This window comes from Anopheles maculipalpis, chromosome 3RL (assembly GCF_943734695.1).
Source record: "Anopheles maculipalpis chromosome 3RL, idAnoMacuDA_375_x, whole genome shotgun sequence".
Taxonomy (NCBI): domain Eukaryota; kingdom Metazoa; phylum Arthropoda; class Insecta; order Diptera; family Culicidae; genus Anopheles; species Anopheles maculipalpis.
Genome location: NC_064872.1, coordinates 55,502,811 through 55,519,728, shown reverse-complemented (window position 1 = coordinate 55,519,728; position 16,918 = coordinate 55,502,811). Strand labels below are relative to the sequence as shown.

The window sequence follows — 16,918 nt, the reverse complement described above, 5'->3', positions numbered from 1 at the left end:
TGCATCAAATATTAGCTGTAAATTAATTGTAACAATAGTTTTCCTAATTAGAGAGAGTTCACTGTATTTTCGCAGCCAAATTAAACCCAGGGTAACTAGCGCCGGCACACCCATATGAAAGCACCTTGGTGCAAGCTATCAAAGGTGCTGTCAAACCGAAATGCGATGCGTACGTTTCGCGCCTCCTCTTCCACGGGCCCCTTTGTCTTGGGAAAAAACAACCCAAAGCAAAGCTAAAAATGACGGCAAAACATTATACTCGGTAACACACGCTTTCCGTACGAGGGGTACGTTTTCGCAGCCGCACTCCGGTCGATAACGTGAACCTCGCGTACGCGTACAAGGTAGAGTTTTTGGTTCGAATTAGCGTTCAACGTTCGACCAACTATAATCACAGCGCAGTGAACGACCCAGCAAAAATGGCTCAAAAGGAAACGCCGCTAACCGGCGGCACCGATACTACTGGCAAGATGGTTTGCGGTAACAGCACGAAAAAGTCTCTGTACACCCAGCGAATGTTGTCGGCATTCAGTATGGCAGGTTTTGTGAAGCAAGCCCAACGGCTTAGCGCGGCCGTCGCATCGGAGTCGTCGAGCGATGAGGAGCAGAACCATTTTTCCGACTCGTCGGATGATTCCGAAGAGTTTGGCAATAAGTTCTTCCACCAGGCAGCAGCCCGCTCGTGTAAGTAAACAAGCCTGGCCGCACCTTCTTCCGTATACTATTTGGTTTTGCGTCCGGGAGTCCGGCTGGTGTAACAATCCATTGATGAAATTGTTTCCGCTTGTAGATAGGGAACGAATGTTTGACTTCAGTACCGTCGGGCCCGAGCGGATGTGGTTGAAAAATTTGCTTCTTTCCGAAACGGAAACCGAAAGCGAGATCTCGGATGTGGACGATTACATCCAGCAAATGCTGCAGGATCATGTGTGGGAGAAAAAGATTCGGGAAAGGTACAACGATTCGCCGCAAGTAAGTGACGTTCGTTCGTTTAGGCGTACGAAAATACTCATCCTGATCACTAGATCCCTTTAGTCATCACCACCTGGTCTACTGGTGTTGGGTTCTCACACACGTGTACACAACCATGGTTCCGGCACGTGTAATTCCAGTTCCAAGGAAATGGAATCGATTCCGGTACCCAACTGCTACCGTCCGAACCCGTCGGGACCTCCCGGAACCGTCCGAAATTGTCGAAACAGCACATCAAACAGGAAAAAAGCTCATTCTAGTTGACTACGCTACCAGACGGTTCCAACGGTTTTGGCGGTTTCGATGGTTTCGAACGGCTCCGGAAAGAGTGGTTGCAAGCACCATAACTGCCGGAACTGGTTCCGAAGTTTTTTGCAATGATCCGGAACCAGTTTCGACATTTTACTATGTCTTCCCATCTCTACTGATCGACTGATCGAATTGCTATTTTTTCCTTTTATTTGCAAAGAGTTCGCACTACGGATATTACAGCGCCGGTTTGCTATCGGATAACGATCTGTTCCCCGAACATGGACGGTCCGTAGCAGGGAAGCGTAAGTGCAAAATGGATCATGGCATGGGCAAAACGAAAGGTGTAAGGAAAAAGATGAAACTTGCCAAAAAACGCGGTGGTCCTGACGGTACCAGCTCTTCAATGAGAGGTCCAATGTTTGGCGATAAAAATTTTCAAAAGCTGCTACAACTACATAGTGGCCGGTCGGTAACGGTGAATCCTTCGGATGACGGTAGCATGGAACACACAGCCACCGATCCAGACGAGTCTCCGATCGGCAAACGGGGTCGTAAAATGCGCATGAAAACACCGGAAGCATTAAACATACGCCGGCGCAAGATGTGGCAGCTGATGGCGAAGAAGGAGGTTGGCAAACTGCAGCGTGCCAAGGCAAACAATCACAAGGACACGATCACGAACTGCCGGCGGGTAGCGGCACTCTGTATGCGGGTCGCCCGCCAAAAAGCGATGCAGTCCCAGAAGCTGATGAAAGACACTGTTTGGCGGGCGAAGCGATTAACGCGCGAAATGCAAGTCTACTGGAAGCGGTACGATAAGGTCGAGCGGGAAACGAAGCGCCGCATGGAACGGGAGGCGGAAGAGCAGCGAAAGATCGATGTGGAAATTGTGGAAGCGAAGCGCCAGCAACGCAAGCTTAACTTTCTCATCACACAGACGGAACTGTACGCACATTTTATGTCACGCAAGCTGGGCAATGTGTCGGCCGAGGAGCAGCTTAAGATACTTTCCCAGCTAGACGAGGAAAGCAATCCACGGTTGGCCGCTATCGATAATTACGATTGTGAGCGGATGAAGCAGCTGGCACAGAAGAATGCAACCGAAGCGTTCCGTAGTGAGCGGGCACGAACGAACCAGTTTGATGTGCATTCGATGGCAGATTCGGCCGCATCATCTCCATCGAACGAACCAGCCCGGCCGTTGGAAGAGTCGAAAGGCAACGGAACGTTTGATGTGGCACCAGCAAGCATAACCGAACCGAGCACAGGAATCGCAGAACTACCGCAACCTTCCATGTTCCGGGGACGGTTGAAAGGTTACCAGCTGAAGGGTGTTGCGTGGCTCGCCAATCTGTACGACCAAGGCATCAGCGGAATACTGGCAGACGAGATGGGCCTCGGCAAAACGGTACAATCGATCGCTTTCCTATGCCACATTGCCGAACATTATGGTGTTTGGGGTCCATTTTTGGTAATTTCGCCTGCTTCGACACTTCACAACTGGCAGCAGGAGATGGAACGGTTTGTGCCCGAGTTTAACGTCGTACCGTACTGGGGATCACCGAACGAGCGAAAAATTCTACGCCAATTCTGGGAACAGAAGCACCTGCACACGAAGGATGCGAGCTTTCACGTGGTCATAACGAGCTACCAGCTGGTAGTGACCGACTATAAGTACTTTAATCGCATCAAGTGGCAGTACATGGTGTTGGATGAGGCGCAAGCAATTAAAAGCTCGAGCTCGATGCGATGGAAGCTGCTGCTCGGGTTTAACTGCCGGAATCGATTGCTGCTGAGTGGTACACCGATACAGAACAGTATGGCGGAGCTGTGGGCACTGTTGCACTTTATCATGCCGACGCTGTTCGATTCGCACGAGGAGTTTAACGAGTGGTTTTCGAAGGACATTGAAAGCCACGCCGAGAATAAGACGGGTATCGATGAAAGTAGGTATTTCGAACGCGGGCGATGGAGATTCATTTTTGTAAAGGACTTTTTCAACGGTCTTGATGGGTATGGAATGTAAGTTTCGTAGCACTCTGTTTCAAAAACTTTTTTTTCTTCTTGACTTAACGACCTTCTATAGGTCACGCCGGTCATCGGATGGATGGCTTATTAGACTTGCTGATAACTAGTAGGTTGTATAAGTCAGCCCTCAACACTATGGGGGGAACACACGCTCAGGGACTGGAGTTGAACTCCGGCCCTGCCGTGTGAAAACCGGCAATGCTGTCGCCTCAACCAACAGGCCGCTCCCATCATTTAACATCATGTTTTGCTTTATTATCTAGCTCGAGACATGGCATCGCGTTCTGTTTCTCTCTCTCTCTTCCACAGAAACGGAAATATCCATCTGATGTTGAAATATTTTTTTTACGGAAATGAAAAGCCATATTGTGGCATAAGAATTATTTCTTCATTAACATCTGTATGCTTATCTTTTTCCAGAGCAAATATCAAGACTTCACATGATCCTGAAACCGTTCATGTTGCGAAGAATCAAGAAGGACGTCGAAAATGAACTGTCGGATAAGATCGAAATCATGGTGTACTGTCCGCTGACGACACGCCAGAAGCTGCTGTACGTTGCGCTGAAGAAAGAGATTTGCATCGAAGATTTGCTCCATCTCACCACGGTTGGAGGTGGTGGTGGTGGTGGGAGCGGAGACGGACAATCCATCGATCGTAATTTTACCTCGAATCTGATGAATCTAGTAATGCAGTTCCGTAAGGTGTGCAATCATCCGGAGCTGTTCGAACGACGCGATGTCCGCAGTCCGTTTTGTATGAAATGGAGCTACGAGCTGGCAGAGCGACCAATATTTCGAAGGCAGTTGCTAATGGAGTACACTGTGCCGAGCAAGCGTCATTGGTTGTATAATAGATGCTACATATTTAAAGCGTTGCAAGTACAAAGAAGTATGGCGAGAGATAATGAACGGGAAAACACCGTACCTGTACCGATGGGCCGATCAAAAGCACCGAAGCAAACGCATTACGATGACTGGTGTATGTCATTTAGTTGTGCGAGACTAGCCGGTGGTTTGTCACCGCAGCAGGTGGAACAGATTGCCCGGAGGAATGTGTTTTGGTTCATGTGAGTTTGCTACTTTCCCTACACAAAGATCCATTTCCGTTTCATTTGAAATGTTTGTTTCTTATTGAAGGTATCAACTGATCGAGGAATGGGTTCATTGGATAACGGTGTTGCATTTTCGTTGGATTTGGAGCGATACGCGAACGAACGGCGTGTGGACCGATCCGCGCTATATGCTGCTCGAACCGTCAGCGGAACGTTGGACGACTCGCTGCTTCCCATGGAAAGCGATGGACAAACTATTGTTTACGCACACGATCGTACACTCAACGTCCATTCCTGTGTACACACATTGCGATCATGTTTTGCATTTTACCTCCGAAACACTGGACCATCGTATAATGCGCAGTCGAAAGCAACAAATCCCAGGACAACCGTTAACCCTACTGCCCGAAGTACCGTTCCTACCCAGCCGAAGGCTATCCACCGTATTGCCAAACGAACCGACGGCAATGCCCAAATTTCTCTGTCGACACTATACCAAGGTACTCAACACCACCGGATGCACTGGGCCAGCTTTAAGGCCTGTGTACACCCATCGATTAGCCTGTGGCCAGTCTTTCAATGACGCTACAGGAGCAGCAGAAAGAAAGCTCAGAGAACACGTGCACGCATCGTACCCCGCACACGGATGGTCAAACATTATCATTCCCGACAAGCAAACGCTCGTGTCCGATGCGGGTAAGCTGGCGGTGTTGGATTCGCTGCTGGCACGCCTCAAAGAACAAGGCCACCGTGTGTTAATATACTCGCAGATGACAAAGATGATCGATTTGCTAGAGGTATGGGTTTGAGTAAACAAGCTAACGAGGAGACATATACAATTTTAATCCAACTCTGTTGTTGTTCCCATCCACATCGACATGCCAGGAATACATGTGGCACAGAAAGCATCGCTATATGCGGTTAGATGGTTCGAGCAAAATTTCCGAACGGCGCGACATGGTTGCCGACTTTCAGAATCGGGCAGACATTTTTGTCTTTCTGCTTTCCACGCGAGCCGGTGGGCTCGGCATCAACTTAACCGCGGCAGATACTGTACGTGAAGAAGGCACCAGGAACTGGAAGCGACATTGTTTATTTTATGTAATGTATTTTCTTTTTTAGGTGATTTTCTACGACTCCGATTGGAATCCGACGGTCGATCAACAGGCGATGGATCGGGCTCACCGATTAGGCCAAACAAAGCAGGTTACCGTCTATCGGCTTATTTGTAAAGGCACAATCGAAGAAAGGATATTGCAACGGGCGCGCGAGAAAAGTGAAGTAAGTATATCAAAAGAGATGGTGACAATTAGCGTTATCCACTTATTTGTATAACTTTTTTTTTTGTTCCAGATTCAAAGAATGGTTATCAACGGGGATAATTTCAAACCAGACACACTCAAACCAAAGGAAGTCGTTTCGCTGCTACTTGACGATGAGGAGATTGAGTTGAAGTGTAAGTGTAATGATTGTTCAAATAACTACAGGATTTGGGACCATATAATGGAATCGTAGAATCACTTAGGAGAATGTTTCAAATCGATAGTGGAATATTGCTAGCCCGTTGGGGAACTTTACAATCATATAATGGATTTTTTCATTCAGTTAGAGGAAATTTGATTCTCGACTGTTTTACTTTGAGTTGAACTTTTATTTATAAAGCAATAATTTAAATTCTTCTTCTTGGCCTAACGACCGTAAGGTCACGCCGGCCATCGAATGGGTTACTAGACTTGCCGATACCACGTAGTTGAATAGTCAGTCCACACTTCGGCGGGCGGTCCGGATGGGATTCGATTACCGGTCCTGCCGTTTGAAGACCTGCGTCGATGTCACCTACACTATTCGACCGGCACTTATAAATTAAATTTGAATTACTTCCCCCATTAATTTTTGTGGTAAATCCGGATAAACGATACGTTGTGTCGATATAAAGCAACTATTGGATGGGCCGAAATTTCACAGCAGATTGTTAATTTCCCCAGTCGAGATACAAATCTCCCCTAACTGAATGCAAGAATCCAATGTATGATTGCAAAGTTCAATAAGAAGCTTGCAATATTCCACTGAGTGATTCAACAATTCCGCTATATGAATCGAAACCCTGTAACTGTTTCTTTTGTAATCGTTGTACTACTAACTGTTTTTTGTGTATCATAATTAGATCGTCAAAAAACGGAAGAACGTCGATTGATGGAGGATCCTGTTGCGAAATCCACGAAGGAACGCGATCGCAAACAGAAGCAATCGTCCGGCAAGGAGACGGTAGGCAAAGATCGCAAACGACTGGTCGAGACGAATGCTTCTTGTGACGAGCCGGGTGGTTTTGGAGATTCTGCTGCACCGAGTCCTGCGCAAAGCGAGCGTTCCAATCTCAGTGACAATACGAACAAAGCGTTAGATGCGCTGGACGAATCAAGCAACGAAGGTATGAAGAACTGTAATACGAAACGTTACAGGAAAGATTGTCACCTCTTTCGTTTCACACACACGCACACAGCATCTTCCATGTCGTTTGATATGATACGGGAACGGGACAGTAAAGCAAGACCAGCGGCACGTGGTGGTAGCAAACGAGGAAGGCCCCGTGGCTCGAGAAGAGGAGGCGCAGTTGGCTCGGGAAGCACTAGACCCGCCGCAGTGGAACAGCATGCCGAAAAGGGTAAATCGACCTGCCTTTTTTATAAGCTTATTTACATGCTTACTAACTAAAGTATTCTTCCAACCCAGACACGAGTTCCTCGATGTCTGCAGTTCCATTGCCTGCCCCCGTTGCTACCATTGCTCAGGTAAGGCGTGGTCCGGGACGCCCACGGTTAAAAACAAACGGACCCAGCAATCAAGGTACCCGCGGACCACACGTTCGCCAAACGATACGGATACGGAAACCGATCGGCCCACTGGTGGTACCGCTGGGCGGTCAAACAACTGCCGCCACGGCTGGAGGAAATCGTTTACTGTCGGCTTCCCCGTCCAATCGTTCTTCGAAACCTGCCGCCCCGTCCAGTTCGCCTGCTTCTACCTTCCCTCATTCGGCAAGCGGTTCATCGCAGCCACGCTTCAGTGCGGAGCCATCAGCCAAATCGACCTCGGTACGGACGGCGAATGCTGCTATCCAAGATACCTCCCAAACCGTTCCTTCCTCTGACAATCTGGTAACAGATCGACAGCAATCGATACCACCGATCGATAACGATAGTGGTTCAGAGTAAATAGCGGGAATTGTATGAAATTGTACAGATCACATTTTTACTACAAAGAAGAGAACAAGATAAACAAATCCCCAATCAATTTGGGGATCCTGTGTACAGCTTTTAAACAACTACCATGTTAAATGTTGTGCCATTTGCCGAAACAAGTTGAGAAATGTGTTGGCCAACGTAGAATGGTCGTCCAGGTCGTAAAACAAGTGTGTCGGCTATGTTTAAAACAATGCGTTGGAGATGGAACAGTGTCACAACCGAATCACTCATCGTTTAAAACATGAGACAACTTGTTTTATAACACTACGAACCAGTATGTTGTCGGAAGGATAATCTCTTTTTAAATATTTTCAGCCGATCTACAAACATGTGTAGGATCGAGGAAAGGAAGCATTACATCAACAAAAAGCCATCCACAGGCAAGTACCGTTTAAATTTTGTGGTTCAAGCGTTGATTATGAAGCACGCAAACTTGTCCGACGTGTAAAGCTCCGTGGCTAGATTTTTTAAAAGGAAGATTTAAGAAATAATTTTAAAAACACTTTTTAAAAAACACAAAAATTGCAATATAGATGAGGAAAGAATATTTTGTCTTGCAATAGGCAATTAAGCATACTATTTTGACCGTCGATCCTTCTTCTGATCGACCGACTGATAGATAACCGACATTCAGTAGCTTCAGTACCCTTCTTATTCATCTTCTTCTTGGCTTGGCTTTCTAGACTGCCGATACCACGTAGTTGGGTAGTCAGTCCTCAACACAGGGGGACGGTGGTCCGGATGGGATTTGAAACCCGATCCTGCCGTTTGAAGACCGGCGCTGTTGTTGCCTACACCACCGGGCCGCCCGAGCTTCAATTCCCACTTGCCTTTAATTTTGCTATTGGTAGACGTCCTGGCAGATTTCGTTCAGAATTAACTCAGTCTTATCAGCTCTAAAGCAAATTATATGTGCAATTAGTGCAATTGACACTTTAAAAATAGTTTATTTAAATCTTAAGACGCCATTATCAAAAACAAACATGATTTTGCATAAAATCATTTAGGACACGAAATTTTATGAAATAGTAATTAACATTTTCAGAGTATCAGTCAGTCAGAGTAGCTCCGAAAAATCAGATTTTTCTCGATCATTACTCTAATTCCATTACAATGTCTAAAGACCTTCAAAAATAAATACCTCGAAACAGTTAATAACATCCCTTAGTATCAGGATATCAAAAATAATTGTATTCATATCGATATTGTATCGTGTTTTAGCAACAGTTCCACATTTGCCTAGTGTTACGTATTAAACAAAAAAGTTCGCGCAATAAGGTTACTTAATAGTTTCTTAAACTTGCACAAATCTTACGTGCCTCCAGTGGAAAACGGATTTGTGCTTCAATTTTAAATACCTTCTTCCACCTCCTATTAGCTCCAGTTCCAGCCAAAGCACTTCAATTGCACAATGCTTCTTCTGTTCAAGTTCACCAACAGCATAAGTGTACAATAAATAAAATAAATGGCCCAGAGAGACACATGTTACAAACTCAGCAAAGCTTAAAATTTAAGCCCCAACAAAAATAAAAGCCGAGCAAAGCAGCAATAACCAAGACGAATAAAAAAAAAAAAACAAGGAAACACCGGAAGATAAGAAACACTAAAGCGAGAGGGGCATTACACGAACCGACCACACATAACACAAAAACAGTACGACCGTGTGTGTCCTCCTACTCTTCCTTCGAAGCCATATAGACAGGGGAATCTTTTCCATTCGGAGAATCATCATCAATGCCAACAGGAAAGCTCGTTATGCTCTCACGCGCGAGAACACAACCGGAACACAACGCGTTGTCGGAGGGTTTTTCGCGCTTGCTGCTGATAAGAAAGCTACATACTCCGGCTGCTGCAGCTGGGGAAAAGCTTACTCTCACTGTGTGTTTGCGTCGTGTGTTAAGGATCAAAACACGGGAGAAACCCCCCTTATATCCTGTACGCGTACGGAGCAGCACAGCAAGAGAGAGAGAGAGAGAGAGACATCCACACTCTTGTTGTGTGAGCGTATCGGGTGAGCGCATGATGACGGCTGGTACGGCATATACTCACCGATATCAGTGGCACAGTGATAAGAAAATGCACTGCAGAATCGTCGTCAATCGAATACGGCCGCCAGCCGAAAACGGACGCGGCAGAAGAACGGTGCGACCGTGCGATCTGTGTTGCGCGCTTGTGGGGTAGGCCAGGCAGAGAGTGAGAGTGAGAAGAAAAAGCTCCGTTTTCTGAAAAAAGGAATTTTCCGTTTTGAAAAACAAGATTTGTGTCTAGTTTTTAACAGTCGCAGGAAAAAGTAAAAATGGTCCATTAGTAATAGTAGCAGGATTATGTGTGAGATTCGAAAAAACTAGCAGTGAAAAGCTAGTTTTTCCCGTTTCGTCCTCCAATCCTCCCGCTTCCCGGCATCATCCCCTCCGTCATCTTCATGTGCTTGTGATACTGGGTTGTGCTTATCACTTTGTCTAATTGTGGTTGAAGAGGGGAAGGGAGCGACGGCGATGGGAGAGGAGAACCCACTGATAATGGACTTGGCTGGATGGTGAAAGTAGTGTAAACTCAATCGCGTATGGTGGATATAAGGAGTAGTTCTCCAAAGACTGATATTCAAATTTGGCCACCCATATCAGTTGGCCTGATAAGATGCTTGTTGCGCGGGTAAAGACGAGTGGCGGATGGTAGTCTGAGGGAGCAAAAAAAAAACACACCAAAGAACCGTCGGGTGGGGTTGGTGGGGAAATACTGTGCGCGGGTGTGTACTGTGTTACTAATGGGCCAAAAGCTTGACTACCTATATACGGCGTGAGCGAACGCCGACCGACCGACCGATAACCGAGCAGCCGAACAGCGAGCGAAGGATCACCGCCGAACCGATGATATCAGTCACACAAGACATGCGCTCGACGTAGCGTTTCGCGCGCTCGCGGCAAATAGGGCGACGGTATTTGTGTGTGTGTGTGTGTTGATGTGATGTTTCGAAATTAAATGATGAACAAAAGTTTGCAGCCGGTTCTCATATCACGGTTCTGGACTGAACGTAAAGTATCGATCATCAAGCGCGGATTACAGCGACATCCGGACAAACAAAAAAGTCCTAGCCGAACAGTAACAGATGGATAAAATTTCATTCAAATGGTCCATAAAAAAGCAAACTATTAATGGTTTAGGACAGAGATTTCCGGTTCCGTTTACCGATAGATAAGCAATAGATGTTCGTGACCGCAGGACGACGATACAAAGCAGCACGTAGTCTTCCTAGTGCTTTGGGGATGTGTGTACTATCGTGTCCATCGCTCGTTTATCATCAAACGCTGCCGCTCTCGCTCTCTCGTACTAACCGAAACGACGGTCGTCAGGACACAACTGCCACCGCTGCCACCGCCATCGCTACACTACGCCTGCATCGCAATGCAACTGATAACGTAATGAGTGTTATGTGTTATCTGCGCGCTCTCACGAAAGCTCTCTCGCACGCGTACGCTCACCAGCTCGGAAGCTTGCGGCGATAAGGAAGCGTTATCCCTTTGGGCATATGCTTATCACCAACACGTGCGAACGTTGCGGCTGTTACCAGATAGAGGGAGCAATAGATTTTTTTTTGGATCATCCTGTGTATGTAAGTAGAGTCCTTGTATTTACTGTAAAGCGTTGATAAGAACACGAAGGGTTATCCTTGCGAACAAGCAGCGACAGTGAAGAACCAAAACCGTCACCACCACCACCTAGCTCAATGATAAGGAGACGATGTTTATACTTTATCAAAAACCGATGCATGTGTGTGTGTGTGTGTTGGGGCTCTTGCTTTTGCGGTAGCTTTCGTGCTGCGTCATGCGGCCGAACCTACGAACGAATGGTTGATATAAGATACAGTACTGTTTATCCCACCATCCTCTATGTATGCGTATGCGGAGTGGGTGAGAAAGCTCACACATCCTTTACTTACCCTACTATCTTGCTATCGTCTTTTTTTTTTTGTACTAACCCTCCCTCATCACCCGATTACGTAGGAAGGATCGCTTGTATCAATTCGCGTTCTTATCAAAACCACCCAAAACAGCAGTTTTTGGGATTTTCGGGAGCCGAGGGAAAATTCTCCGTCACTTCTCTGCCTCATTTGCTCCGCTCTAGTACTGGCAAGTGAGCATATTTCGAACGGTGGTGCTGGTGATTACATATTGTTGTGGAGCAGGTTGGAGCATAACATCTATCCATATGCTACCGAGAGCACTGGGATGTGCATTGAATGATTATCGCACACATTAATTTGATGGGGGGAAAAGAAGTGATCTTTCTCAAAATTCCACTTTCAGTTGAAAGGCTGCATCCGGCAGTATACACCTCTTTCTGCGGTAGACTAGATCGCTAGTAACCGTTGCCATAGTAATCAATCATAGAGCTCCAATGTAAATGTCTATGTATGTATGCATGTTTGTCATGGCATCATTGACAACCTTTTAATGACCATCTTTAAACCTTCATTTACAGATTCCCCAATAGTAATTACTATCACTAAGCAATGGGAATGCTTGGCACTGGAACAGTACTTAAAATGACCAACACGATGTGTCTGGTAGGCACGATTTTGCTCCTCTGCTTTATTGAGTTGATCGTATCGCGGGACGTGTACGATCACTACGAACACAACAGCGTACGGCGTGGCCACCGTGCTTTTCGTCAGCAGCAGGAGCAGCAGCACCATCAGTACAACAACTTTAACCACAACAGCAAACACAATGGCAATAGCAACTATCACCATCAAACGTACTGCGGACGACAGGTGAAATTTTATGAAAAATCTACCCACCACACCAAACACACCGGCCACCACCATCAGCCGCGGGTGGAAACGATCCCGATGAAACACAAGCGCCACCACGCCAGTCAACATCAGCGTGCCACCAATGGATCGTCCTCCTCCACTATTCACTATCCTCCCGACTGGACGATGGACGGTATTTCACCCGGCGGTCAACAGCAAACACTTCTAATGCTGCAGGACGACGAGCCTAGTTCAGCGACCACCGGTCTAAAGCTACCGAAGCACGGCCTATCGGTGTGGCCCGTCAAGCGGGAAGCCGTCGTCGAGGGTGATCTCATACTCGGCGGACTGATGATGGTACATTCACGCGAAGATTCCGTCACGTGCGGACCGATCATGCCGCAGGGTGGTATACAGGCACTAGAAACGATGCTGTACACGCTGGACAAGATCAACGAGCAGGGCCTGGTGCCGAACGTGACGATCGGTGCACACATCCTGGACGATTGTGACAAGGATACGTACGGGTTGGAGATGGCGGTCGATTTTATCAAGGGTTCCATTAGCAATATAGACGATATAAACGATTACGATAACTGTAGCAAAGGGCACAAGAAGAAAATTATTTCCGGCGTCGTTGGGGCCGCCTCGTCCGTAACATCAATACAGGTAGCGAATTTGCTGCGATTATTTAAAATACCTCAGGTAAGTTAGGGCATTGAAACGGTTTAATTGAGCCCGTATAGTAAGTTCGGTCGGGGTGCCCTCTCGCTTTTAGGTTTCCTTTTTCTCTACAAGTCCAGAGCTGAGCAATAAACAACGATTCGAATATTTTTCGCGAACCATACCATCGGATCATTATCAGGTGAAGGCAATAGTGGACATAGTCCAGAAGCTGGGCTGGAGCTACATTTCCATTATTTACGAAGAGAGCAACTACGGCATTAAGGTAAGCGGCGCACTCTTTTGTATCTTACCCAGACCCCTGCTGATGTTGCCCTCCTTTCTTTTCTTCATTGGTGAACAAATAGGCATTCGAAGAGTTAGACGACTTGCTGTCCAAGCATAGCATCTGCATAGCTGTTAAAGAGAAGCTAGTCAAAGATTCTGGTGTTGCTGATACGATAGCATATGATAACATAGTACTTAAACTGTTAACCAAGCCACGTGCTAAAGGTACTATTACTACAAAATTGGACCCTTTTAAACAAATCCCCATTTTCTCTGTAACACCCGTTCCCGTTTGTTTGTCACTCTTTGTCTGCCGTTTTCCAGGTGTTATTATATTTGGATCGGACCAAGAAGTGGCCGAAGTGATGAAGGCAGTCCGCCGGCAAAATGTTACAGGGTTATTTTCGTGGATCGGTTCGGATGGTTGGAGCGCGCGCAATCTGGTGTCGGATGGCAATGAGGCCGAAGTCGAGGGTACACTGTCGGTACAACCGCAGGCAAATCCAGTGCTTGGGTTTGAAGACTATTTTCTCAACCTGACCGTTATTAACAATAAGCGTAATCCTTGGTTTGTAGGTAAGTTGTATAAAAAATATTCTGTAGGTTGTTGTACCATCCTAATTGCTGCTCTCTCTCTCTCTCTCTCTCTCTCTCTCTCTCTCTCTCTCTCTCTCCCTCTCTCTCTCCCTCTCTCTCTCTCTCTCTCTCTATCTCTGTTTGGTTTTGCAGAATTTTGGGAAAACAATTTCCAGTGTAAATATCCTAACTCACCTTCTACCCCGTACAACAAGGACTACAAGAAGGAGTGCTCGACCACGGAGAAGCTTGCGAAAGGTGATCTGGACTTTGAAGATCAGCTGCAGTTCGTAAGCGACGCGGTGATGGCTTTTGGATATGCGTTCAAGTACGTAAAAATGTGGCTCGCAATGTGGAAATTCCACATATTAATTGCTTTTTTGCTTTAGAAACATGCATCAAGAGCTCTGCCGGGGTAAACCGGGTCTTTGCGACGCAATGAACCCGACCAAAGGTTCGGAGCTGTTAAAATATCTTCGCAAAGCGGACTTTATCGGACTTAGCGGGGATCGGTTCAACTTTGACGTGAACGGAGACGGACCGGCACGGTACAACATTATCCACTTCAAGCAGGTAGCACCGGAACGGTACAAATGGATAAAAGTGGGTGAATACTATCAGGGTGAGCTGCGTTTAAACATGCAAGGTATGTGCCAAATACTCGTTCCAGTCGCGTATACGCTGCCAATACACACATTTTTCTTTTTTTGTTTATTCATTATAGATATTCAATTCCGCACGAAAGATTCTATGCCACCGGAATCGGTGTGTAGCCGACCGTGTGAACGAGGTCAGGCGAAAAAGTACGTCGAAGGTGAAGGATGCTGCTGGCATTGTTTTAACTGCACACAGTATCAGGTATGGTTTTGTATAACTACTCCTTTTATGGACGTAGAGTTTGTTTGGCGAACGTGGTAAAAATCCAGAACTGTGTTTACGAAAAATAATCGCAAAATATTCAAAGAGGAATCGGGATTGTATTGCCAATAGCCTGACTAAATTTGTACAAAAATGTGCCACATGACAGTGACACAGCTTTGGATTCTTCCGTTTTGCACGTTCGCCAAGTGAGTGGATTGTACTGTTAGTCCTTGTGAATCGTTTAACCTCAGTAGTTGTATGTTATTGTTTCAAAACTACTGCATAATGTATTTTATTTTCACTTTTATCAGATACGAAGTCCGAATGATGAAACCCACTGCGTCAACTGTCCAAGAGGCACACTGCCCGACGTCTACCATGAAGAGTGTCAGCAAATTCCGGAATCGTATCTGCGCCCGGAATCATTCCTTGCCATCGGCGCAATGACGTTCAGTTCGTTTGGCATACTGATTACATTTTTTGTTATCGGTGTATTTTTAAAGTATGTTCCCAAACACACACTTTATTTCCCTGGTTGTGTTATAGCGTTTTTTCTTATTTCTCAATTAATTTGCAGACACAACGATACACCGATCGTCAGAGCGTCCGGGCGAGAGTTGAGCTATGTGCTGCTTAGCGGCATACTTCTCTGCTTCGGTGTGACCTACACGCTGGTTATCAAACCAAACGATATCGTTTGTGGAGTGCAAAGGTAGTATGGTGGCCAAGTTTTTATCCATCATTATAGAATAATATAATGATCCATTTTTTTACCCTTCTTTCACTGTAGATTTTGGTCTGGCTTCTCGTTCACTGTCGTCTATGCTGCATTACTAACCAAAACAAATCGCATTGCACGCATCTTCAATGCGAGCACCAAATCAGCAAAACGTCCGTCTTTCATAAGTCCGCATTCTCAGTTAGTCATCTGCGGAATACTGGTTTCCTTTCAGGTAAATGCATAAGAGGAACGGCATGTGAATAGTTTGAAAAAATCTCTTTACAAATTCCAGATTTTAATCAACGCAGTATGGATGATCGTGTCCCCTGCACATGCCATGCACTACTATCCCACGCGGGAAGATAATCTACTGGTTTGCAACTCCTACACCGACGCATCCTACATGATTGCATTCTTTTATCCTATATTTCTGATAGTCATTTGTACCGTATACGCCGTGCTAACGCGGAAGACACCCGAAGCTTTTAACGAATCTAAGTATATTGGTAAGCGTGCGTGCGTGTGTGTGTGTGTGTGTGTGTGTGTGTGTGTGTGTGTCTCCATCAGAATTACAGTATGATCACACTTACGATTGTGTTTTATCATGCTTTTAGGTTTTACAATGTATACAACTTGCGTTATTTGGCTTGCATTTATACCACTGTACTTCGGTACGGCCAATAATGTGCAACTTAGAATATTTACAATGTCCATGACGATTAGCCTGTCGGCCACAGTGACGCTGGTATGCTTATTCTCACCAAAGGTAAGCCTGTGCTACATTCTCTGTTCGCACTCCGTTCTTATGAGAGTAATTCATATTTCAAACCTTCTTACAGCTTTACATCATATTGATTCGTCCGGAACGAAACATACGACAAAGTATGATGCCCATCCGTTATAGCACAATAAACAAAACGACCGGTTCGGCACAATCGTCCGTAATGGCGGCCGTCATTGTAACGGCGGCCACGTGCAACGAAAATGAGAAAGTGATCAAGAGCAACTCGAACGAAAACATTCCTGCTGCGTACTGATACACAAAAAAGGTGAAGCTAAAACGCGTATGCAACGCTTCAAAATCACCACAACAGCAGAACAGCAACAGCACAACAATAGCAACAACAGCTACAAACGCATCATGAGCTCCTATGGTGGCCGCTATTGAAGCTAGTTTTTAACGACCAATCTCAATTGAGTACGTAGGGGGACGAGGCGGAGAAGAAACCGCAACTGTTTGTTTAATTTTCTAGTGACACATGTTTGGAACTCAGTTCGCATTGCGTGTTGAAAAAAAAAGAGCATTTAACGAGAGATTTAGAAGACACAAACAGTGGCACAGAGAGAAAGGAGGAATAATAGCGTGAGAGAACAAAAAAGAAAACAAAAACAAATATATATATATATAGTATCCGTTCAAAATGGGATTTCTTTTTTTCTAATTACCACGTGGATAGGTATAATTCTTGGAAGCAACGGCAATGATTTTAATATTTGTATTTCCTTAT

General features: G+C 45.8%; 1 protein-coding gene across 1 annotated transcript; it reads left to right on the top strand.

The window, feature by feature from the left end:
* Window positions 1-493: 493 nt before the first annotated feature.
* On the top strand, window positions 494-16,514 carry LOC126560797 (chromatin-remodeling ATPase INO80-like). Its single transcript, XM_050216749.1, has 25 exons — window positions 494-684; window positions 791-972; window positions 1,442-3,170; window positions 3,673-4,321; window positions 4,392-5,103; window positions 5,192-5,359; window positions 5,429-5,587; window positions 5,660-5,762; window positions 6,471-6,734; window positions 6,807-6,968; window positions 7,037-7,514; window positions 12,028-12,038; window positions 12,117-13,006; window positions 13,080-13,250; window positions 13,333-13,477; window positions 13,577-13,828; window positions 13,982-14,156; window positions 14,218-14,474; window positions 14,553-14,686; window positions 15,001-15,191; window positions 15,267-15,401; window positions 15,480-15,642; window positions 15,703-15,916; window positions 16,025-16,176; window positions 16,250-16,514. Exons 1-25 carry the CDS (start codon window positions 516-518, stop codon window positions 16,445-16,447), a joined length of 7,863 nt encoding a protein of 2,620 aa, XP_050072706.1. The 5' UTR covers window positions 494-515; the 3' UTR covers window positions 16,448-16,514.
* The last annotated feature ends 404 nt before the right edge of the window (window positions 16,515-16,918 follow it).

Excerpts from the sequence above, each read along its gene's own strand:
- LOC126560797 (XM_050216749.1), top strand. The coding sequence starts at position 516 with ATGTTGTCGGCATTCAGTATGGCAGGTTTTGTGAAGCAAGCCCAACGG. Across the intron at positions 685-790 it reads CCAGGCAGCAGCCCGCTCGT|ATAGGGAACGAATGTTTGAC; the intron begins GTAAGTAAACAA and ends TTCCGCTTGTAG. Across the intron at positions 15,643-15,702 it reads GAATACTGGTTTCCTTTCAG|ATTTTAATCAACGCAGTATG; the intron begins GTAAATGCATAA and ends TACAAATTCCAG.